Source organism: Nipponia nippon, unplaced genomic scaffold (genome assembly GCF_047370975.1).
Source record: "Nipponia nippon isolate SJK-2023a ecotype South Korea unplaced genomic scaffold, ASM4737097v1 scaffold_5, whole genome shotgun sequence".
Taxonomy (NCBI): domain Eukaryota; kingdom Metazoa; phylum Chordata; class Aves; order Pelecaniformes; family Threskiornithidae; genus Nipponia; species Nipponia nippon.
Window position 1 is genome coordinate 94252772 of NW_028262369.1, and position 25209 is coordinate 94277980.

The window sequence follows — 25209 nt, forward strand, 5'->3', positions numbered from 1 at the left end:
CAGATTTAGCAAACTCTCTTTATTTACATACAAATACATGTACACATAGATTCGGTATATGTACACCTATTTAAGTGTATATACATACATGATTTCCACCTACTCTACAATAAATAGCATGTAGGGTTTTTTTTTTTTAATTGCCTACAGTGCTGAGTAAAAATAACATGGCAATAAAATCATGGCTTACAGCTAAGTTACAAAAGCACCAACCACTGAACCCATAGCAATAAATCCAAGCTTATGTACAGCCGAACGAGGACGTGCTATACGGAATACGAAGTAGACCAGCTTGTAGGCATCGACAGTAAGAGACAAACTAAACCCCAGCATTTAGACCAGGAGCGACTCTGTATGAAATAAGATGAAGGAAAACATTTAGATTATTGATCAAACTAAACCACACATTTAAATTTGTCACCTAAAGAGAAAAACAAATCAGCTGGTTACTTGTGTATTTTTAACAGTAATTTTTTTGTATGAGACTTTACCAAGGAAATCAGAGTTAATCTCCTGAGTGAGTCCTTCTGAGCTGTCACAGTCCCTTGCCTGGGTGCACACCACTTGAACAGAGCATTTTAATAGCACTTTATTTAAGCTGTACCTAACTTCTTGGACCCTGCGTGTAAGTTTGATTGTATGCAATAAGAATCATAGAATCGTTAAGGTTGGAAAAGACCCTTAAGATCATCGAGTCCAACCGTTAACCTAGCACTGCCAAGTCCACCACTAAACCGTGTCCTCGAGCACCACGTCTACCCTTCTTTTAAATACCTCCAGGGATGGAGACTCAACCACTGCCCTGGGCAGCCTGTGCCAGTGCCTGACTGCCCTTGCGGTGAAGAAGTTTTTCCTAATATCCAACCTAAACTTCCCCTGGCGCAGCTTGAGGCTGCTTCCTCTCATCCTATCACTCGTTACTAGGGAGAAGAGACCGACCCCCACCTGGCTCCAGCCTCCTTTCAGGCAGTTGTAGAGAGCGATAAGGTCTCCCCTCAGCCTCCTCTTCTCCAGGCTAAACAACCCCAGCTCCCTCAGCCGCTCCTCATAAGACTTGTGCTCCAGACCTTCCTCAGCCAGCCTCCTCCACAGGACCCGCGATATCGAACCGTCACAAAGGGCTATGATAGCAAATTGGCGGCAGCAGCAAAATTGATACCCACCGAAGGCGCCGGGGCTCGATGCCTGAAGCTGCACCGCTGGTGCTGACCGCTGTCGGCTGCAGCAGGAGCAACGCCAAACCACAACCGGGCCCTCCGTTCCTGTAACTCCCTACAGCGGAGCGATGCTGTTCTGCACTAGGGGAAAGGCTGGCTGAACATTTTTATATTGATAGCAATTGTTTGACATCCGCTTTATGAGGCGAAGATGCATAGATTTTTGTTGCCCTCTTTATTTGTCGTTGCTTGTATTTTGACTTAAGGTATGCAATGCAATGCTAAGGAAGACAACTGGGTGCCGTTAAGCAGAAAGCTTGTGTTGTTCAGGTATCGTCCTTACGCTGTGATGTATTTTCCTTGCTACAGCGCAGTGCTAAGAAGGCTAGATAGCAAGATAATTACTTCTGTTAACTGGAAATCAGCCCCTGTTATCATCAGACTTAAACAGAGATTATCTTTTTCCAAGGTATGTGCATTCTCTATCACTGTAAAACTAGTACTGGTGTACGTGTAAACGTTTGGGAAGAGTCAGAACCGATGGTGACCATGGAAGGAAGAAATGTACACCAAACCCGCGCACCTGGTGGGTCTAATGAACTAAAGCTCATCAATGGCTAATTACATCATTGCGTACCCACGGGTGGGAAGTCTGAAGGAAGAACTACTCACTCTTCAATGAATATGTACAACTACTACAACTCACATTCCTTTCCTTTTTTCCCTTTTTTTTTTTTTTCCTCCTAGAAATAGTACTTTCTCTTAGTATTTGGACTTGATTCCTTGAGCCTTGTGTACGTAACATTCTTTATGAAATTAGTGGGAGAGCTGTTTACTTGGATTTCGTACATCAGCAGCTGGGAGTCTGCCTCATCGTTGGTTCTTTGAATTGTCATCTTCTAAAGTTCCCGATGAGAAATAGGATCCTAAGTGCCATCCAATTCAAGTAAAAGACAACTTCTCTGCCATCGAGTCTAGTTTAAAAAACTGATTTTCAAGATCGGTGTTCATTATAGACATAATTTTGTTTGATTTTTGTCTTGTGTCTCCCTGGTAGTTCCCTCATTAATGATGAGAGTGCTAAAATGCAATGGTCTCAAATGAAAACGATTGTTACATAAATAGTTTGATTATTTACGATACAGCACAAACACAGCTACAGTTTTTAAAGACTTTTTAACCTGATAGGAAAACATATTCTTCTCCAAAAGGTTAATGGAAACGCGTATTTTTTATGACTGATGCTGTATCTCTACAGTTACCCACGACTGTATCAGCCAGAGGACAAGTACGGGGTCTCACTATGGTAGTTATAATCAGGACAGACCTTTTGCACCAGTTTGTAATCTACGCTGTAAAAAGCGATGTAAATGCAGATAACTTTAAATGGTTTGGAACACAACCAGGAGACATGGCTTTGAGTCTGCTCTTGGTAGCAGATCTTTGAAGGGTCGAAATTGCACAAGGCAGTTTTTTTAGCACGGTCTGTTTTCTCGTACTCAATTCGGCAATTGAAGGACTTGGATTCCTTGGTCTCCAGTGTTGACTGTGGAGATGATTCAAACTCAACCACCTTGGAAGGTGGCACCAGGCTTACAGAAACATTTCCCAGACCTGTGGAGTTATGTCGGAAATAAACACTGAAGGTCCCATTGCCGTGATCGACGATTTTCCCTGTGATCAGGAGGTTCAGCTTAACAGTTTTGATGTTAGAGTGGAAGTCGCCCCATCCAAACATTTTCTTGAATTTCCCAGTTTTTACTATAGGCCTGCGTTTAGTTCGTGCGAGAGATTCCTGAACCTCCGTGATGTTGGACAACCAATCCCAAAAGTTTTCTAAGCTGTCCGAGTAGGACACCTGGCCGTGTTTCAGTACTGGAGACGGCTTAACAAACAGGCGTAAAGGATTGATGATCCTGGAATGGACCACGTTGTCGACCAATGTCTCTGCAGCATCCTTGTCTTCCCAGTCCAGCACGTCTGTGGCTTGTACAACTTGATTAGCGTCACAAAATACCTGTTTCGAAACAGAAAGGAAGAATTGTACAAAGTGTGAAAATAAAACTGTCAAGATACAAAAGGAGGCGTTAAAATTTATTTTTACACCAATAGGGTCTGAACCAGCCCAGTCACGGGGGCTACTGTAAAGAGTAATTTCTGCTACCCCATGAAAGCTCAAGGATTTTACTCAAAACAGCTTACAAAAAGCTCAGTGGGAGCCAACCACTGGGACAAACGGATAGATCTCTGGACAGGTTTGAGGACTGGGGACAGATCATAGAATCATTAAGGTTGGAAAAGACCCTTAAGATCATCGAGTCCAACCGTTAACCTAGCACTGCCAAGTCCACCACTAAACCGTGTCCTCGAGCACCACGTCTACCCTTCTTTTAAATACCTCCAGGGATGGAGACTCAACCACTTCCCTGGGCAGCCTGTGCCAGTGCCTGACTGCCCTTGCGGTGAAGAAGTTTTTCCTAACATCCAACCTAAACTTCCCCTGGCGCAGCTTGAGGCCGTTTCCTCTCGTCCTATCACTCGTTACTAGGGAGAAGAGACCGACCCCCACCTGGCTACAGCCTCCTTTCAGGTAGTTGTAGAGAGCAATAAGGTCTCCCCTCAGCCTCCTCTTCTCCAGGCTAAACAACCCCAGCTCCCTCAGCCGCTCCTCATAAGACTTGTGCTCCAGACCCTTCACCAGCTTCGTTGCCCTCCTCTGGCCACGCTCCAGCACCTCCATGTCCTTCTTGTAGTGAGGGGCCCAAAACTGAACACAGGACTCGAGGTGCGGCCTCACCAGTGCCCAGTACAGGGGGACAATCACCTCCCTGGTCCTGCTGGCCACACTATTCCTGATACAAGCCAGGATGCTACTGGCCTTCTTGGCTACCTGGGCACACTGCTGGCTCATGTTCAGGTGGCAGATTTGTTAGCTAAAAACATGTCTAAGGATGCTTGAAAACCTGCACAGCAAAGTGGCACCTCTGCTAAAAGATGGCGTGAAATAGAAAAGCACAATTTTCCATTCCCCTTTATTTTTTCTCCCCACTCCACCTCCCAGCTGCTTTAAGCTGCAAGTCCTCTCTTACTCAGCTGCTTCTGGTGGTGTCATTGTGTACTAAAATGTTTATTATACATTCATCTTTTCTGGTGTTTCCTTTTCCATGTTTTCCAAACTTAGTATGCCCATTTGTGCTCTTAATTTGAGACAGACAGTGAAAATAACTGTATTTTTGGTCCGTTGGTTTCAGGTGCCAAGATGCCCATGTTTAGCAAGGCCTAACCTTCAAGAAGTGTTGAGCAATCCCAGCTGTAGAGCACGTCATCATTTTTCAGAAACACGACTAGGCGAAGCTACGTCTAATGCAAAATTGTCTGCAATTGGAAAGCAAAGCACTAGTAGCGGCAGAATGGCGTTAGATTTCACAGTCAAACACACGGGTCTCGGTAAACAGCAGATTTCCAATTCAATGTAGAGACACATTGCCCATGCCTGCTCCTCCTGTACACCATGAAAGAGAAGTCCGGTTGAAAATGCAGAACTTGAGCGTATTCTCAAGAGGTCAGAAGTAGGATCTGTGTTTTAACAGGCGAGAAATGATCATCTAACTTTTTCTTTTTAGGTCCTTTAAAGCTTGAATAGAAGTTTTGCAGAATGTGTTTTCAGGGTTTGTTCTCTTCAGGACTGTCTTATACCATCCTCCTAATGTACAAAGAAAAACTTTTTGAGCTGCAATTATTCTTACAAAATGTGCGAACAGAAAGAAAAGGCGCTTAAGAGGGAAAAAAGGAAGAATGCTATTGTACTGTCCTTATCCCCAAACTACTGCCGCCTCCTCCTCCTGGCAAAATGGTGCTCTCGGTTTGTCCCCGAGCTGGCAGTGTCAGGATGGGTTTGGTGGGCTCCCAGCATTGCTGCCCCACGGGACGGGGTTGTCACTATCCCATAGGCAACCGCAGCAAGGGCACAGGGTGGAAGTTTGCCTAAAGCAGTCAAAACACCGAGCGCTGATGCTGGATTCATGGGGTGGGATTTTGTGCTGCCGATCTCGCTAGGGAAACTGCAATGCTGGCCTTGCTTTTCCCTCTGCTACTTGACCCCAAAGGCGTCCTCTACGCCTTTAGTTCCTAGCAGTATTCAGTTTCTATAATATTCAATTGTTATTTCTACACTCTTCAATTTATCATTTCATCATCTGGCAAAGATCAGAATCTCCAAAGCCCTTAGTCCTCACGGGGGCCTGTTCTCTAGCAATAGGCTCTAAAACCCCAAACCCGCTTACCTCAGGTTCTTCCTGATCATCCCTAATGCAGTAATTAAGATCGAATGTTGAAAGGCGGCCACCGCTATTGCTAAATAAATCGATGGCTGGATCGAACTGTAGTGGTCAGGTGTGTCTCTGCAGAAATACGTTATTTTCTTCTTCAGATTAGAAAGGGGGGGAAAAAAGGACAACAGTGATCACTCAGCCTGAGACCTTGTGTGTCAACTTTCTGCCTCTACGCTATGTTTTTTATGGCTGAGCTATGATCCCAGGAAAATAGGAGATTCTAATGGAAACAGTGACAGATGCTTATCTGTACCAGCACAAATAGCGCTGTCATAACGATGCTGGGGGAAGCATCGTTTCCACTGTGATGGAAAGCTCCTGGTGAAGCAATGTCATGTTTATGCATGGGTCTTGAGCCACTTTTAAGCCTGCTCGCAAGCTCAGAATCAGCCGGCTGATGCTGCGAACAGCTGGCCATCCCCACTGCCAGGGCAGTAACTCCCCTGCTGCAGAGAAGTGCCTCTCTTCAGATGAAACAAGAACTGATGCACACGTTCCCCCCTCCTTCACCCCAAAACTGACCCGAGGCCTTTAGAAGCACAAAAAAGAGGCTTTGCTGCTGCATTCCTCGATTCCAGCTGGGACCAGGGGCCTGGCATTGCTGAAACACCAGAAACTTTTCTCTGTGTCCGCACAGCTAATGATCTGCTACTTAAAATGCTAATGACCACTCAAAGCCGTGGACACCTGTAGCTGGCATTGCTGTTAGCAACTGAGCCGGAGGGAATTGTGGTTGGAAATTTTAAGGAGAAATCCATAGAAACAAAGCTGCCTGCTTCACAGGAGGTTCTAACTTTGCTGGTGTCCGCACCCAGCTCCGACTGTCCTCTGGCAAGGGCACAGGAACACTGGCAATTCTCCTTCTGGGCTACTTCTCTTTCGCAATGTTTATTGAAATCCGTGCAATGGCTCTTTGGCTTTTCTCCCCTTTCCTTTTATGAAGAGATCTAGAGGGCACTGAGTCATGTGTTCCTGGTAATACTCAATGTATGTCTCTTCAGGGGGCTCTCATTCCAAATGAGATAGCAGAACATTGCTTTCTGAACGGCTTTTTTCAGAAGGCGCTGATATAAAAAGAAGAAATATGTAGGTATAAGGTTCGGGATGGCTGAAGGGTGGGAAACATTAATGGATGCTAAAACCAGGTGGGTTTGTCACATCGCTAGGGTGTTAGGGCGCAATTATTTCAAAACCACGATGGCGGAATTGCAGAGTTGCCTCGTGCTAAACTACTACTACTTTTAATTAGCTACGTGTTACACCGAACGAGGTGTAACAAGATAATGAAATGTGTCCCGGGAGCTACAGTGACCTGGACTATTTCATGTGGCAACGAAACGGCTTCCATACTATGGGAACACAAAATCATTAATATGTTGAATTATAAGGATGTAATATCCCTGTTTAAGGCCTAGCTAGCAATCACTAGCCACTGTTGAAAGTCATACCTTGCACTTAACCTGAGCAATTTTTTTCCTTCTCCTCCTCTTTGAAATAGTTTGCGGACTGTAGGATTCTCCAATCTCGTGCAGCCTTAACTCTTGACTCTGCTTCATCCTACTGCTGTCTTGTTTCACTGATTTCATTATGGGAAGGAGATTCAGAGGCTGGCAGAGTTGTCAGCTCGGTGGGCTGCAGGGAAGGGGACCTTGCAGGCTCTGGGTCGTACATTTGTTGTGTTTTGCAAATGTTCAGTAAAAAGGTGTCTAACAAAGAACCCTTTGCCTGGTTCTGCTCGGTACCCGGCGCAGGAGCAGGAATGAGGGTGCATTGTTCAGCAATGTGAATAATACTTGTGCTTTTTTAATGTAAAACCTTCTTTGTGCGTGTGCAGAGTTTTTTCTATTTTGAATAAAGCTTTCTCCAATGTAAGAGAACCGAACTCTACCGCATCATTTTCCTCCATACATTGCGAAGGCCCTTCGCTTGATGACAGCTCTTTGCTGTTAGCAAGGACGGGCCGATGCTCTTTGTTCAGCTGTTTATTCACGTTGGTTAGCAATTTCCGGGAAATAAAAAAACCTGTATTAAAAGAATGCAGCACATGCTGGAAAAAATGACTTCCTCAGCATCTTCCCGTTTCAATATAATGCTTCTCCATAGTGGAAAATATTGCTAGTAGGGTATTTGAAAAATACTAGCTTAGGGAAGTTAGTGTATACATTTAAACAGATGGCTATTGCTGTAGCTCTCCTCTGCTGCACCTGCATTTTCCCATTCCCTCCAAACCATCAATTTCCAAACAGAAGAAATCACCTAATCTTTTTCCGTATTACAGAGGCTGTAGAATGTCACCCAGTTACCCAAAAATTTCCATTAGACTGTAGATATTTTCCAGTAAGTGACATAATCTCGGACCCATCGAGATGTACAGAATCCACAATGTGCCTCGCTGTTTTCTTTTGCTACGTTAACCGCAAGGACGGCTCAAACCAAAGGATGATGGGGTTTATATTTATGCAGTTTTAAACTTCAAACCATTGGTTCTTCCTGTGCGCTCCTCTGAAAGACTGTGATTGCTCTTCAAAACCTTTCTCTTCCATGAGTGATGCTGACCATGGTAGAGCAGCACAGGGTTAAATAACGTTCCCTCTGAACTATTCTTGAGGCCTGAGCCTGCGTTGATGAGACACCGGTGTCAGTAAATGCTGTATATTTTCTCTGTTTCTATATATTATACATATGCTATATATTTTCTCTATTTGCCCAAATAAATTTGGGTTCATCTGGAATTTGCTCCCATGCCTTTCTCGGTGGGCAAGGCACCAAATACAAGCGGGTGTACCCATGCAAGAGTTAATCGTTCTGATGCTTTGGGAATTTTATCCAGGTTATTCATCGATCACCAGCAATCATTTCTATAGCTTCACCCCTGCCAGGAATCATTTAAAAACTCGCAGCAATTAGCTGAAATAAATAGGTCTGTTGGGATAAACAGCTCTGAAGCACCATTCGGCTGCTCAGTGGTGCTGCTGTGAGGTTTTTATCCCACCGATGGAGAGGAAGGGCTGGTAGGAGGGAGGTGGTACTCAGTAACCTCCTCCCGCACCCAGTTTCACCAGTGAAAAACTCATACTGGGGGAGGCTTCTCAGTGTCCTCCTCGCTCTCTGCTGCGTCCATCCCTGAGGCTGTATCTTGTGGGTTTATATTCGCGTCACCACCGCAGCAGCACAGGGTACTCCTCTGCCCTCCCGGTGCCCATTTCAGTTCCTCACAAGCCGTGTGCTGCACGGATAACGCAGCATCATTGAGCGGCTGCACAAAACCCTCATTTGAACGGGGTGGGGGAAGAGAAATAGCTCTGCTTTGTCTGTTTGAAAATTCAATGATTTCAACACATTTATCAAATTTTAAATAATTTATGTCTTGCCAGGCCTTATCAATTTTGCAAAGCACACACATTAACCAGATACAATGATCTCATATTAGCTTTTTCAGCATCTTACACTGGAGCCCAGAAAGATTAATAAAAATTCAGCCCATCATCAATTAAATGGAAAAACATAAAATTGTGTTCCATTATAGCCTTTTTTTTTTTTTTGGGCAAGAAAATGATGACGAGTTCTAATAATTCATCACAACAAGCTGAGCTTGAACTTTACTGATTATTAAATACGTTTTTCCCAAAGGCAGAGGCTGTGATGGGTTTTATGGCAGCAGATGTGATTGCTGTCAGGAATACTTCAAGGAATTCAGGAATTAAGCAACATCTTTTAGTGGGACTGTATAAAAGAGCTATGTCTTTCCATCTAGTCACAGCCTTATTTTTCAGGATGTTATAAGCCTGTGTGCTTTCATAATTGTAAGGTAAACTAACTTCCATTTACCTTTGCAGCTTTTGCTGGGAACGAAAGCTGTGAATTAACAAGTTGGGCCACCACACCGAAAAAGCCTTAAGGACGCCTCAATCTTCAGCTGCCCAAGCACGTGCTCAGGTTTTTGCTTGGAAATTTTTGATTTTTGCTCCTTTCTCCTAAAACTTCTGCTAGGAAGCTTTTGGATTTCCCTTGAGAAAACGAAACCGTGCAGATCAGCCTGCCCCAAGAAACAAGGAGTTGTTTTGCACTGAATCAAAAATCTTTAATTTCCAGACAGGTTGTAAGATTTGCACTGATTCCTCCTCCTGACCTGGCAACCAGCTGCAGCTCCCAGCCAGCTAGCCCCCGTGCCAACGGGAATTAGGCAACAGTATCTGCAGCAAGTGAAAATGGAGCGTGCACGCTGCTTTGTAGGCAGCACGTAACAGCCTGCCACGGTTTGGAGGTTGTGTTTTTTCTCAGAAAGTGTATTTTAAATTAGATAAGTATAGAGGAGTTGTTATAAGCTACTTATTAGAAATTGTTTTTGTAAGTTAAAAAGTGTATGCGAATACCTGAGGGCTTGACAGCAGGGTATGTGGCTCTCGTACTGGGAAAATAACAAGAGTGCTCCGAAGAAATACAACTAACTAACTTCTGTATTTTATTTCAGTTGTAAAGAAAGGACAAAAATGACTTGAACTATCTGAGATAAAGGGACTGCTAAAACGTGGCCACATATTTGGCTGCTTGCTTTGCTTCCTGAGCCAAATTCTTCTGCCGTGGTTATGGTGCAGTTGACGAGGGACCCCGAGGTGCTCAGGGTGACCGTCCCCTCCCCGGTGGGTGGCCAGGTCCTGGTGATGCTAACTATCTGCGTGGCAACCTGGTCTGATCCATGATTTGCCTGTGAGCCGTCCGTGTTGCATATCATCCTCTGAGCACTGGGAAGGTGGGAAGGAGCAGAGTGAGCAGGGAGGTACTTTTGTCAGAAATTCAAAAAACAAAAGAAATGACAAAAGACATCTCAAGTGGAGGTTGAGAGCAGGAGCTGTGTGTCCTATGTGGCTCTGGAAGCAGTGCTTGCAGTTGGCAGCCTGGAAGAGGAGAGGTGCGAGCAGCATGCTGGCAAAAGCGGGACCCGAATAATACTGAAGGTCCTGCCCATTGGCTTGATTAATAGAGCAACCCCAGTTTCATCACGCATTTGTCAAAAAGTGGGAATTATTTCCCCACGTAAATTAAGAGACTCTGCAGAAATTGCTGTTGCCATTTAGCCATGTTAATGGGGGTGGTGGGATGTGAATATTCAGAAGAGAGGCTGAACCTCGTAACTGAGGATGCTCTTGCTCTCCAGGCACCTGAAACACTCTCCTACGCTTGTACAACCTCTCCCTTGCTGAACTGTAAATAAATACCAGCTAGTTGTTGTGACTGGCTTTCTCTCTCCTTTGGGTGATGACAGACTCTTTGAAATACTCTGGTGCAAAGGTAAAATCAAGTCGGAGATTCAGACTTCACCTTCTTGATTTCTGTCTCCTTTTAAAATGGGTCAAAAAGAGGGACTATGGGGTTCACCGTGCTGATTTCAGCGAAGATAGCCTTTAAGGGAGGAAAGTGCGGAGCAGGGGATGGAGTGTCTGAAGCGCTGAACTGTAGCTGGATGGCGGCAGCATACCCAGACTTCTCGAAGTCCCCTGGTCATGTTAAGGGGGTTGCAATTTGGAAAATATTAAAGGCTAATGCAGCTATTGCTACTTTCTTTCACTTGGAAAAGGTGGAGAGAAATCACCTGTTCAATAGCTAATATAATTGGATTGCTTTAACAATTTTGTCCTGTCTCCTGTCATTAAAACTAAAATGACAAGCTGCCTCAGCAGAAGAAAAAGCCTTCATGATCGAACCTTGCAGCCCATTAAAATTTCTGCTTGTAAATGAATCCTACAAAGAAATTCCCCCCCTGCAGAGGGATGCTGTACTGCCATCCCCGCTGACAGACGGGAAGCCGATCGTTGCTGTGCTGCGTCCTGCTCTCAGTGAGCGGTGATGGGGCTTCCTCCAAAGCCATCGCTCTTCAGCATCGCTGGGGAAGTGTCAGAGCAGCGTGATAGCAAAGTGACAGAAAGAAAATGAGGAATGACAGAATGAAACTATATATCAATCTATTAATTGTGAATATTAATACTTTCTGACATACTGTTGTCTGAAAGTCAACTAATACTGCTAAACACAAGTCCACACTTAAATACCTGAAAGAGAGACGACAATAAGGGTAAGCCTGAAGCTTTCTCTCACTTTTTAGCCTTTTGCCTTCCAGGAGTTTCAAACCGTCACAGAAGGTAAGGCAGAAAACATAAATTGGAAACACGAAAGCCAATGTGTGACTCAGCACTATTTTTCCATCCTATAACATGGCAAGTTCCTCTTCTGCTCTCACGGCAGGCGTACGGGACGCTAATGAAGTGTGGTTCACGACGCGCTGCTGAAAGGTGCTTTGCCGTTTTTCCTCAAAGGATCTGAGGGAGAAAGATCTCTGTCTACATCTGTACGTACCTAAAGGCTAGGGAAGGTAACAGGTAGGAGTCTTTATTTTAATGAGAATATGAGACGATAACATTCAAATAACCCACAGGCAAAAATACAAATCTAAAAGAAGGGGATAAGTTGGGAGAAGTTCCAATTCAGGCTACGATTTCGTTGCATATTTTTAACCAAAACAGATCCTTCAGACTCAGTATCGTATTTTACAGAAAAAAGAAATCCTTTTAAAATTCTCCAGTTTTTGTGAGAAAGCGAAATAGTGTTTTACTAAAACAGCGCTTCAGTAAAGAAACAAAATTGGGAGGAAAAAGAAGCAGAAGAGAGAAGAGTAAAAATTAAAAATAAAGCCTGCAAGGATTTCCTTTTTTGAAAATGTATTTGTGGAAAGTACGTGCCGTCTTTCCCACAACCCTGACGTGTAGTTGTAGGTTATATCTGAAGTGTTTCCTCCAGCCTCAGTGGGATGAATTGTTTAGAGCATAGGTATCTTTCAAATGACATCCATGCATTGAATTGATCTACCTTTTTGCTGAAAGAACAGAAAATTTGTTCTGAGAAATTCTTCTTGCCAAAAAATGTGCACAAATTTTACTCTTGACAACTTCATCTCTTTCTACTTGTTTGGGTTTTTTCCCCTAAACCTGAACCAGAGATCTCTGAGATAGAAAATGGGTATCTTATTTGTATGTCTGTAGAGGAATGACTCTTCTAATATTACTAAATAAGTATATACAGTATCTATAATATACTATTATATATACTTACATAATTATATATAAGAATATAATACTATTATAACATTATTATATTATATATAATAATATATTATTATATATAATTATATATTATATATATTATTATATATAATATGTATATAAGGCATCCAGCTCTTTTTGAAGTGTGGAGAGGTAGCATAAATGTAAACCATTCTGTGAATGATCTGAAAAGAAGTCCTGTACAAAAATATCTAATTTGGTTACGATAGATATAGAAATCTCAGTTTATACATATATACACACATATAAAAATATAGTAAATGTTCAAGAAGCATGTTTGGTTCATGACAGGACAGACAAGGGATGCTGTCATGGAGTGGGTCAGTGATCCCTCTGACTGTCTACACAGTGTCTTGACCTGTGTTAGAGATCGACTGTCCTTCAGCAAATAAAATAAAAAGGTCGCTGAGTCTATGCAATACTAATGGAACAATCTAGCTAGGTGGGACTTCTGAAGGACTTCTGAAGATGGACAGCTAAAAGCTGAAACTCTGACTTCAAAAATCAATGTGCATTTACTTCAAGAATAGTTTCTAACCCTGGGTAACTGGAAGGGAGAAGATGAAACCTGAGCTGAGCGTGTGGGCTCCTGTTTGGCGATGGCCTGTGTCTTCGGGCCATCTGAGTGCGTGTCGAGGCTGCGGTGCGGGGGACATTTCTTTTGGCAGGGTCTTCAAGCAGGTACCTCTAGCTGTTTGTTTCTGCCCTCTACACAGCCCTCTCCATAGACCTGGCATGACCGTGGTGCCTGATGCAAACCAGATCAAGGTATTTGTCCATCTTTAAGAAGAAAACACATGCTCTGACAACATATAAAAACGAACTGATTTTCAGGTGCTTTTTAAGTCACTGGGTACATTTCCTCAAAATTCAGGCTGCGCTCTTGCAATCTATTTTGCACTGACCTTCACTGATGCTATGGACTCAGGCATCGTCTTATGGAACTGAGACTCGTGCTTTTAGGATGAAGACCTGGCATTTAGTTATTTTTAGAAGATGTTTCTATTCACCTGGAAAGCTTGAGAGATGCCCCAGATGTTTTCAATCTCCACTGAAGTCACCGGGACACTTGCAGGCGCTGCTCAGCAGCTTGCAGGACCAAAACCTGAACGAGCCTCCTCTTACCGCAAATTGAAAGGGGAACGCTCAACTCCTTTGCCAAGACAGCACCTGCTGACCAGCCGTCTGCTGAACTTTACAGTTAATAATTTTCCCTCCTGCTTATTTCTTTAATGCCTGGGAGATTTCGCTTTACATTTGCTGAGATCAGTTCATTAAAATACTAATTTCAAACTGTAATTATCTGTTGGTGAGCACTGCCGGTGGAACCAGCGGTAGCACTGATACGCTCTCAGCTGCAGGAGGGTTCGCAGATGCTCAGGTCCCTCAAAGCTCCTAGCAGGAGTCACTGAGGCACTCAGCCACAGGCAGGCTTGCAAGGATTTTTGGGGGGAAATGTTTTAAGAATCATGGTTAACCGTTAAGACTATTTTATGTGATAGGGAAAATGCATTGACAGAAAACTGCTGTATCTGTTAGAAATGAACCTGGTTTCACTGACATTGTCATCAAGGTTTTGTACGCCTTGTAAATTTTAAATTAAAAATCAATTACAGAACAGCCCTTAATCTCATCTTCGGAGTTGATTCATATTTGGATGCGAACTCTGAGACCCTGAGTGACCTCCCTCCACACTAAGTACGACACAGCAAAGGCTGATTTTCTGTCTCACTACTCACGTGCCATTATTCAATTTTTTACTGCATTATGAGGAAGAGAGTTTTAATAATCAAGCCAGATTAAATGAATAAAAGGATGCTTCACACAAGTTAGAAACAGAGAGAAGCTGTGCACTTCTAGCAGATTTCAAGCTCTGTATTATTACAACGCGTAAGAGATGATTAACAAAGAAAAATATTACAGTTATCTGTTCCCTTTGAGAGTCTAACTAATGAACCTCTAACAGCTGCCGTTGAAAAATCAGTAACACTATCACTATCAATTTCAAGACAAAGCACAGCTGACAGATGTTTGAAGTGATAAATCAGGCTGCACAAGGATTAAAATAACAAGCCCCAAATGGCCTTTAAAAGACAAAGGTGCTGCAGCACACTATTTTCAGCCACTTTGGATACTGTCAAAAGTTAGATCACTGATACAATTATCTTGCAAAACAGTAATGACCAAAGTAATATGTTATTAAAAATCTAACAATGGCGATACTTGAGCCAAGTTTTTGAAAAGAACAGGTTTTATAGTCATTTGTGCTTTTAATGGCAGAACTGAGAATGCCGTGCTGCCCTGAATATTACTTCTGGGAATGAGTTATGAAAGCATGCACTGGGCTGAAGCACAAAATGTAACTGAATTGCATTCTTGTACATTTTAATTAATCCTATTTTAAAGCAAGATGTTACATTTTAATAGGCAATGAACACCATTATTTAAATAAGGCATAAGATTTTTGTGTTGCTTCACTGCAGGCTGCATTTCCTAACAACCTGTCACTGACGTGATAGAGATAAAGAGCTCATTCCTGGAAGATGCCGTGTGCTTGCAAACTCTGCTGCCTTTAATGGGAGACAACTGTAGCGAGGGAAGAGCGAGCTGAAACAAATTCCAAGTTTCTGAACTTTATCTCAGCGTTCGCTGTTAAGTGCATGTTGTCAGAGGGTGCATAACTCTCTGTCAGGTTAGGGAGGAAATGCTCGGTTTAAAGAATAAAAAAACGCAGGTATTTTCCCGGCACCACTCCTGGCTCCGGATGCCACGAGGCGGGAGGGATGGCAGGGCACGCTGCGCGGCCGCAGTGCCGTGAGGTGGTACCCGCGGAGAGCCGCCATGTCCCTGGCTGAGCACAACTCCCATCACTTTCGTGCCGCGGTTTAAGCACGGCTTAGGGACACCACGGAGTTCAGCGTGCAAAGCTCTCGGTTGAAAAGAGCTGCCGCAAGTGCTTTCTGTGCTGACATCCTGGGAAAGCTGTGGTCACCCCAAGTCCCTGGGCAATACCCCTCTGCCACAGAACCCATTAACTGGGGTTATTCAGTGACTCTTGGTGATTCCTCCTGAATCCTCCTCCTATTTGAAGAACGTGCGTGGATGTATCCAGGAGTTGGGGGGAATGACTAGTAATCTCAAGTTCAAAGCTTTCTTCCAGAAATCACATTTCGTTGTTTACTTCAAGCATGATGTTCCTTACTGGAAATGCTGCTTCCCCTGTGTGCTTTTGTTAATGCACTGGGAGGGAGGCAGTCAGACCCAAGGCGCTGCTAACTGTGGGAGCTGCTCCGTACGTTCTTGGCGCGTCCCTAAGAAAAATATTTCTGCTTAAATGCTTTGTGATAGAAATGTGTGGGAATTAACAAGGGTACACTGGATTGGAACGAATACAGAGGAAAAAGATGACCTACCGCTCAACAAGAAACGCTATGTGTTGCGGGTTAGGCTGCCTGGGGAGGGAAGGGGTACAAACGCCGGGGCCGGGCTGCTTCAGAAGCGCAGTAGGCAGATATGAGGGTCACGCGTCAGGGAGAAGCTCCTCCACTTATGTCTTTTCAATGAAGTGGAGGCCCTTTGGGAAAAGCCTGGCTAGCACGGGGGTGTAGCCTTCCCAGGACTGCGCCAAACACCCGTCCCTGGCTGGGGGGCACCGAGCAGCCCCTTCTCGCTGCCTTTCCCTGCCTGCTCCTGCCTGCCCCAGCAGAGGTGACTCCGTCGCGCTGATTCGGGATGAAGGCAGGGCTGAGGTTTGTCTTCCTCCCTGCCACGCAGCCAGGTTTGGGCTGGGAGCTGCCTGTCCGCACGCCTGCCGGGGGAGCAGTGGCGTGCTGGCTCACAGCTTCTCTCCTCCTCGCAGTACGTGTGAAAGACCACGGCAGTTTTCTAAATCAAATTAAAATCTTTTTTCTTTTCAAACCGCTTAGCATGAGGTAGCACATTGGGGCACTTCGAGATATTTTATTGCTGCCTACACACATGCATGCATGCTGCTTTCCTAAACGAATTACTCTCTTAAAGAAGAGAAAATCATTGACTGAAGCTGCCTTATTATTAAGTTTTAAGGTGAAACAATATTAGCCTTTGCCTAGCAGCAGCCAGCCACGCCTGCAGCCACTGTGTGCTGCATAATGGTATGGTAACAGTGACTTTGTACTGTAAGGTCCTATTGAAACCCAGTTTTAATCCCTTTTAATTTATTCAGCCATCTTTTATATCCCCAAGAAGAGGAAAACCAGAATTCCTTTCAGCCTGAATTTGTTTGTGCTTTGAAGATTTGGGGAACAGTTTGAAATGAGTCGGTCAAATCCTTTCTAAATTAAAAGCTTCCTAAAATAGAAACATTTTCCTTAACATTTTTTTAGCTACTGGTCAATTTAAAAACTCGGCTTTTTTGATTAATTTTTAAAGCAAACAAACAAGCGAACCACAATTAGTCCCATTCAAGACTAGTGCTAGGTACATGAAATGTTAATAACAAACCAAAACGATAGCTTTGAGACACTTAGAAGATTATGAGGTCCAAATTTGAAGTCCAGTCACCATCTAAGTTTTAACAGGGTTTAATTATAAGTTGGTTAGTCATCTGTCCTGATATAATAAATCCATGACGTGGGTTTAAAAAAGGGAGAAGAGATGAGTTTGATATTGAGTTCAACTGGAAGAATTCACAACATGTGCCTGGCTTGTTTGCTTTCAGTAATTTACAGAGATATTTAATATCTGGGATCTTTGTACATGCACTGGAAGAACAGAAAGAGGATCTGAAGAAAGAAAGGCTTACATCAGATGAAAATGTTATGTTCTAGCACAATAGGAGTTAATACAAATTGCTGTCATTTGCATATAAAAATATAGTTTCAAACCTATTTGCTCCACATATGCTGTATCTGTATCAAACAAGAAGGGAATACATTCAACACATCTTTACATCTTTCAATCTTTCTTTTATTGTGAATTCCTGTGCACATAACCCCAAGTATTAATTTGGTCTCATCCCACAATGCATTTGATGTATTTCAATTGGCATATAAAGAATAACATTTCCAGGTTGTATAAAAGAACTGTACTAGCAGGGTGCTTGCAGTTGGTGAAACAAGCACTAAAGGCAGATAAATTACCCGCTGGAGCACTGGGGGTGGGGGAAATGGGACTCTAGCGCATTTCTTTTAAGGCACACGCATCTAAAACGTACACCCTAGAAAATGTACAATCCTAGAAACAAGACAGCGGGAAGCTTCTCTTTGGATACATACGAAAGGTGTTTTAGAGGAAACGCTATATAGAACCATAACGTTAAGAAGTCTTCCCTGTGTCACCATGACTAATGCAAATTCGAATGCAAATTTCAGTGCAGTGTGTTGTAACAGCAAACAGTATCCCAAACCTTTGACTACAAAACCTCCGAAGGCCTAAATATGAGGTCAGTTTGGGTGAGCATTCAGTGAGAAATCTTGGCTCTGTTGACTTTGTTGACTTTACTCACAGCAGACCTTTTTTTCCCCAAAAGTTTAGATAATGCTTGCATTATCCACATTCCTCTGTTAACAGCCCCTTTGACTCTCTTCCCTGCTCCTAGACTTGACCATGCACGATAACAAAACCAAAGTGTTCCTTTTGCACCTCAATGTTCAAATTCCTTTTGGGATTTTTCTTTTTCAGTTGACCCTAGTCTTGAGCTCTCTGACAGGTAATGAATTTGCTTTCAAAATGGAGTTTGCTAATTTAAGATTTACTCTGAAAATAGCCACTCTGCTGTCATCACTTCTCACTACTTTTTAAAAGCAGAACGAGCCAGTTCTGAAGAATACATAATCGCAAATAAGACTTACAGTTCACTGCTTAATTCACACACTGTCTGAAAGGGTTTAATATGAAATAAGGTCTTTCTAGTTAAGTAGCCAAATTCTGAGTCTGTATAAAAAACCTAACCACAATTTATGAATGGTTTTGGGACTGAATGCTAACAAGTGGCATGAGTAATCTCAAAACCCAAACAAATTGGGGTTAGGAAGAACAGGTTTTTAAAGCAAGAGATACAAGATGTGAGCTAATAAGCAGAAGGTACAAGAACTGGTGATGTGTAAGTGAAGTCAGGCTTAAAAAGTCACACATTCCTTCTTGTTTCTAATTTTCATATGGATTGTGGAGATCAAAGAAGGAAACAAATCTAAATGTAACTGCTGCCTAGACCAAAGCTGGTAATAAGCACATGACAGACAAAAAAGCAACTCTGTTGTAAATGTTTTAAACTGCCTCCTGTGGATACAAAAGGTGGTTCTACAGAGACAGCAAGTAATCCCTTGTATTAAAATTGAATGTGCTGCCCTACGTGATCAATTACAAAGATTTTCTGAAGTCTATAAATATGTATGTGCATGACTGAATCAGTAATAAAAATGTGATTTTATAAATCTCTGAGTCTCCGTGATCAGGCCAATAAACTGTATTACATCAAATAACATTACAACTTCTGATATCTGTGAAAGTGCCAGTTGCTTGTGATGAACCATTTCAGGAAGGGCTTGTTTGTCTGTCCTACCTGCCCGCAATGCTGCAGGGATACGGATGAAGGGAGCACAGCCCCATGCCAGTTCCCTGTGTGCCTGGATCACGCACCAGTACAAACTTCATCTGGCCCAGGCATGACCATCAAATTAGCCAGAATATACGCATGGTAGTGTGCTACGGATTTTGGTTGAGACATTTGTAAATAAATCGGGTTTCCCTGTTCATCTTGGCTGGGGTCGAAGCAGGGAACTTTCCAGCTCCTGTTCGAAGCGTAGCCGCTTCTTCCATCCACAAGTCCCGCACGGAGGAGAGCAGGACAGCTGGACTCTCAGTGAGAAACAAGCATTGTCATCACCCACATTCAGAGAACGAGAAGCTTCAATACATTGCTTCACTGACCACAGTTGATATTTCCAAATCATGCTCCAGAAAAGAAAGTCTTGGCAGATCTCCTTCCCAGTCAGCAAAGGGCAACACCTCATTAGTGCAGATAAGATACATGTGGCTCATGTTCGACTTTGCTTAGGGCTCACCTGAATTTCAGCCAAAATTCTGATAGCTGAATATGGGTCGAAATGTCTAAACAATTCTGATGTGCACTTCATTGCTGCTCAATACTCAGGAGATGTTTTCTCTGGGGTGCCAACAGCATGCTTCACTTAGCTGCTTTTTCTCCCCTTGTCTTCATGGTCACTACACAGGATAAACGTGGCACAGACTGGAGGGAGGAGGAAAGGTCGCTATGCTGCTGGTTTGCTCTTCTCTCTGGATTGGGATGCTGCTTTCCTGGCCTTGTAGCCAGACTGTGATGCTCTCACCACTGTTCCTCTCTTCTCAGGGTACGAGAGCTGCTCCTGCTCAGGTCTAGATTCAGGAACAGGGGGTCGGCCACAAGCCAACAGCTTCCCTGCTGCCTGTATTCCTCACCGGTGCCATCCCGCCTGGTGCTGTTCGTTGGGAGCACGTCACTAATACCAGGCTTTGCATTAAAGACAGCCAGTCTCCTCTTCTGTGTCCTGGCTTGTCATAGAAACCCCCTCATTCCCTGCTATCGGTGAACAGGCATTCAGGCATGCACACACAAAACCAAGAGAAAGCATCTAATTTGGAAGAAGGTAAGTACTAAAAGGTCAGATAAAATCTGATGTTCTACATACAGAGACATACTTGCTTTCCTGTACATTAAGTCCAAAGCTAAATGTACTACACCCGAGTCATTCTTTTGCAGGTCAAAAATGGCTAACCACTGCCTTTGGTTTTAATTATTTATATTACGTGATAAATAAATGAACAAGATACACGTTTTTTATTGCTCCACCCATGGCTTCAACTGAGCATCTCTTATTTTTTGCTGTGGCTAATGTTATAATTAAACCCTGGTATACAGTCTGGGAACTTATAAAAAAACCTTCTCAGCTGTGCTGCACAAAATACTTCTTACAGAACCATTCCTTTTCTGATTTCCTTCATGCCTATATTATTTACAGAGCAAACAAACAGAGGGAATCGAATCACACAACCTACAAAAAGAGTGAAAAACAGGGCCTTACTTGCTCCCAGTAGTAAAGAAATGTAGCGTTAAGGCTTGAAACTCATTTCCAATTTTCTGTGTTCGTAACACGGTCTCTAAACAGTGCATTATCTCACATACCAGATGTGCAGCAGTATCTAGGTACAACAGGGTGCGATAAGTATGGAATTTCAGCCCTATTTCTTCTTTTATGTTTAAAGGCAAATCCTTACTCTGATTTTAATTTAGGTTTTTGTCTTGTTTTCTGTGTGCTTTGGGGGGTGGGAGAGAAGTGGGGAGGCTGGCGTTCAATTACAGAGATGGAAAAAGAAATCATCTGGGACTCAGAGTATCTTAAGTTAACAACACAAGAGAAATCAACATCCAAACCTCTAATTTTATTTAAATTGGTGTAAAACTAGAGTATAGAAACAACTTATGCTGATGTGATTAACTCCACTTAAGTGGAATTTGCCCCCAAGACACCAGCCTCTTGGCTGACACAACAAGCTGCATTTGGAACTGAAATAAAGTGGAGAGATCTTCAAAGTTATTTGAATCACTGTCAAATGGTATTCCGAAAATACTATTTGGATATTAAGTAATTCGAACACATTTCAATAAATAACTCTGTTACTTTTGTGTTACTAAGAGGTTCACTAATAAGAATAAGAATAAGAATAATAACAATAACAATAATAATAATATTATATTATGCCAGGATGGATGAATAGAGACCTGCTGGTCAAATTAAAGGGCAAGAAGGAGATGCACAGGCAGTGGAAGCAGGGACAGGTATCCTGGGAAGAGTATAGGGACGCTGCCCGGTTGTGTAGGGATGGGGTCAGGAAGGCCAAAGAGCAGCTGGAGTTGAACTTGGCAAGGGATGCAAAGAATAGTAAGAAGGACTTCTACAGGTATGTCAGCCAGAAAAGGAAGGTCAAAGAAAGCGTATCCCCCTGATGAGCAAGACTGGCAAACTGGTAACACAACACATGAGAAGGCTGTGGTACTCATGCCTCAGTCTTCACTGCCAACCTCTCTTCCCGCACCTCTCAAGTGGATGGACCGCAAGACGGGGGCTGGAGGAGCAAAGTCCCTCCCACAGTAAGAGAAGGTCAGGTTCGTGACCACCTGAGGCACCTGAACATACATAAGTCTACGGGTCCTGATGAGATGCACCCCAGAGCCCTGAGGGAACTGGCTGATGTAGTTGCCAAGCCACTCTCCATGATATTTGAAAAGTCATGGCAGTCAGGTGGAGTCCCTGGGGACTGGAAAAAGGGAAACATTGCACCCATTTTTAAAAAGGGACGAAAGGAGGACCCTGGGAACTACCGACCTGTCAGCCTCACCTCTGTGCCTGGGAAGATCATGGAACAGATCCTCCTAGCAGCTATGCTAAGGCACATGGAGGACAGGGAGGTGATTTGAGACAGCCAGCACAGCTTCACCAAGGGCAAGTCCTGCCTGACCAACCTAGGGTCCTTCTATGATGCAGTGACTACATCAGTGGATGAGGGAAGAGCTACGGATGTCGTCTACCTGGACTCCTGTAAGGCCTTCGACATGGTCCCCCACAATCTCTCTCTCTCTAAATTGAGAGATATGGCTTTGGTGGGTGGACTGTTTGGTGGATGAGGAATTGGTTGGATGGTTGCATCCAGAGGGCAGTGGTCAATGGCTCGATGTCCAGATGGAGATCGGTGACAAGTGGTGTCCCTCAGGGGTCCGTACTGAGACCAGTACTGTTTAATACCTTCATCAATGTCATAGACTGTGGGACCGAGTGCATCCTCAGCAAGGTTGCAGACAACACCAAGCTGAGTGGTGCGGTTGACACGCCTGAGGGACGGGATGCCATCCAGAGGGACCTGGACAAGCTCGAGAAGTGGGCCTGTGTGAACCTCATGAGGTTCAACAAGGTGAAGTGCAGGGTCCTGTACTTGGGTCGGGGCAACTCCTGGTATCAATACAGGCTGGGGGACGAAGGGGTTGAGAGCAGCCCTGGGGAGAAGGACTTAGGGGTACTGGCGGATGAAAAGCTGGACGTGAGCTGACAATGTGCACTCGCAGCCCAGAAGGCCACCCGTACCCTGGGCTGCATCAAAAGAAGGGTGGCCAGCAGGGCGAGGGAGGTGATTCTGCCCCTCTGCTCTACCCTGGTGAGACCCTCCCTGGAGCACTGCCTCCAGCTCTGCGGCCTTCAGCACAGGAAGGACATGGACCTGTTGGAGCGGGTCCAGAGGAGGCCACAAAAATGATCAGAGGGCTGGAGCACCTCTGCTATGAGGAAAGGCTGAGAGAGTTGGGGTCGTTCAGCCTGGAGAAGAGAAGGCTCCAGTGAGACCTTATTGCAGCCTTTCAGTACTTAAAGGGGGCTTATAAGAAAGGTGGGGACAGACTTTTTATCAGGGCCTGTTGTAACAGGACAAGGGGTGATGGTTTTAAACTAAAAGAGGGTAGATTCAGACTGGATATAAGGCAGAAATTTTTTACAATGAAGGTGGTGAAACACTGGCACGGGTTGCCGAGAGAGGTGTAGATGCCCCATCCCTGGAAACATTCAAGGCCAGGTAGGACGGGGCTCTGAGCAACCTGATCGAGTTGAAGATGTCCCTGCCCATTGCAGGGGGGTAGTACTAGATGACCTGTAAAGGTCCCTTCCATCCCAAACTATTCTATGATTCTATATAAAAAAAAATTACTGTTCTCTCTCAGCTGAGAGGTGGTAACCTCGTAAAGCAGTCAAAAGGTGTTGCAAGAGCATGTTTTTTATATGTAAGTATCATCCTGGAAATAGAGGAAATAAAACTTTTCACCAGGATGAATATAAAACTTGGATACAGCATGCTAATTTTCTGGTATGTTAATAGTATTTGGGAGTTGGAAGGTGGGAGTTTCAGCTCAAGAGAAACCACAGTGGGGGAAAACGAGCTTTATTCTTCAAGGCACGTTTCTGTCTTGCTGTTTCTCCAGGAAGGTTCCTTAATCTGCAAGGAGCCATTGAGTGCTCTTTGGATTCAAAGGAAACTTCTTGCTGGTTTCTGTGGGCTTCGACTGGGCCCAATGCCTGAACATCAGCGTGGTGCTGATGGTCCTATAGGTGCGAAGACGGTTTCTGTGGAAGCCGAAAAGGTTCGGTTCCTTGGAGGATCAGATGGCTGCACACCTTTAAAGAAGCCAAGCATGATGCACAGTGCTTCCAGTTACCCACAAATGAATGAGCTAATTAATTTTTTTTTTTTTCCTCTGGTATACTGCATAGTCCAATTAAGTTGCTAAGCCAATCATCTTGAAATAAATCAAACATATTGTTACATAATTCTTTTTAATAAACAGAGATACATTATAAGAACTAGGTTCTAAGGGTGCCAGATGCTCCTAAACAGGGAGTCTAATTTATTTCATTGATTTTAAGAAGCAACCCATTCACGCGTGATAGCTTTTATCATCCAAAATGTTAATTCTTATCTGAGTTTAAAGTAGATTTCTGTCTTTCTCATACATAAATGAGAGCACAGAAGAGCTAAATATGGACCTTCCTTAATTCCCCATCACACAATCATACAAAACTGTTGTCCCAAAACACTGAATAAATGTCCTTTTTAACACAATTAATAGGATTGCAATAGAAAAGAAGCCAAAACCCCCTCTCAAAATTATTGCACCGAATATGAAGAAAAACCATACAACCTTCGAAAACAAAGGTTTTGCTGAAGAAAGAGAGCATGCTGGAAGGTTAGCACTCTGTAATGGGAAAAGGGGGATGGACTGGGTTCATTGCCAGCCTGCGGTGCTGCCCAGAAATTGTGCTCAGCCCTAGAGGAGAGCAGACCATGCTGGCAGCCAGCGGGGACTGCAGCAGGCTTAGCATGTCAGACAGACTGGGAAACCTTGTCCCCTCCACAAAAAAACAAACAAACAAACAAACAAAAGATTACGTGCTTTAATTTTGATTAACATTTCAAGGATACTATTAAAGGAGATGGGAAGTAGAGATGTTTCCTTCAAATACCGTCAATGACGTTGGCTCCTTCAGAGGAGAACATAATGCGCAAATCTAACCCAGTAATCAAGCAAGATTTTTTTTATCTTTCTGCCCTTGGCTTATGCTTTTTTCTCCCATAGACAGGATTATACAAAACAAAAAAACGTATTGGTTGTTTTTTGTTAGCTTCATTGGAGGGTTGAATAAGTCATACAGAAGTCAAGGTATGCAAAGTAGCTTTAGTCAACAAGTCCTCTTCTAACCCACCAGCAAGTGATTCCTGAAGAAATTGCTGCTGAACATTAATAATCTGCACCCCTCAAAGATGCAGGCCATCAGAACATCGTTGGGAAGAAAGAAATGGCGATTGCTGAATATTTTTTGTGCACCTGTGCCTACCACTCCGATTTGTTCCTGTTTTATTTTGGACCTCAACAAAACAGCTTTTGCTTTGTATTTTTACTTGGACGGTGATGATTGAAAGCTATTTCTCTGGATAAAAGTTGAAGGAAAAACCCCTGTGGTTTTCCATTTGGACATTAGAGGGTTGATGTGTTTTGCTGTCACGTTCTATTTTTAAATGCATGACACTGCA

General features: G+C 43.6%; 1 protein-coding gene across 4 annotated transcripts in view; it reads right to left on the reverse strand.

Annotated features, from left to right (window-relative positions):
• Positions 1-25209, reverse strand: part of NXPH2 (neurexophilin 2) — a 43534-nt gene continuing 18325 nt past the window's right edge. The window contains exons 1-3 of one of the 4 annotated variants that reach the window (XM_087733002.1): positions 11536-12478; positions 4442-10230; positions 1-3174 (exon numbers count right to left, since the gene is read on the reverse strand). In XM_087733002.1, coding sequence (XP_087589128.1) covers positions 2431-3174; positions 4442-4486 — 789 coding nt within the window. In that variant the 5' untranslated portion in view covers positions 4487-10230; positions 11536-12478 and the 3' untranslated portion in view covers positions 1-2430. Of the gene's footprint in view, positions 3175-4441; positions 10231-11535; positions 12479-25209 lie in introns of those variants that run through there. The other 3 variants (XR_015698951.1, XM_087733003.1, XM_087733001.1) reach the window with 3 other exon arrangements.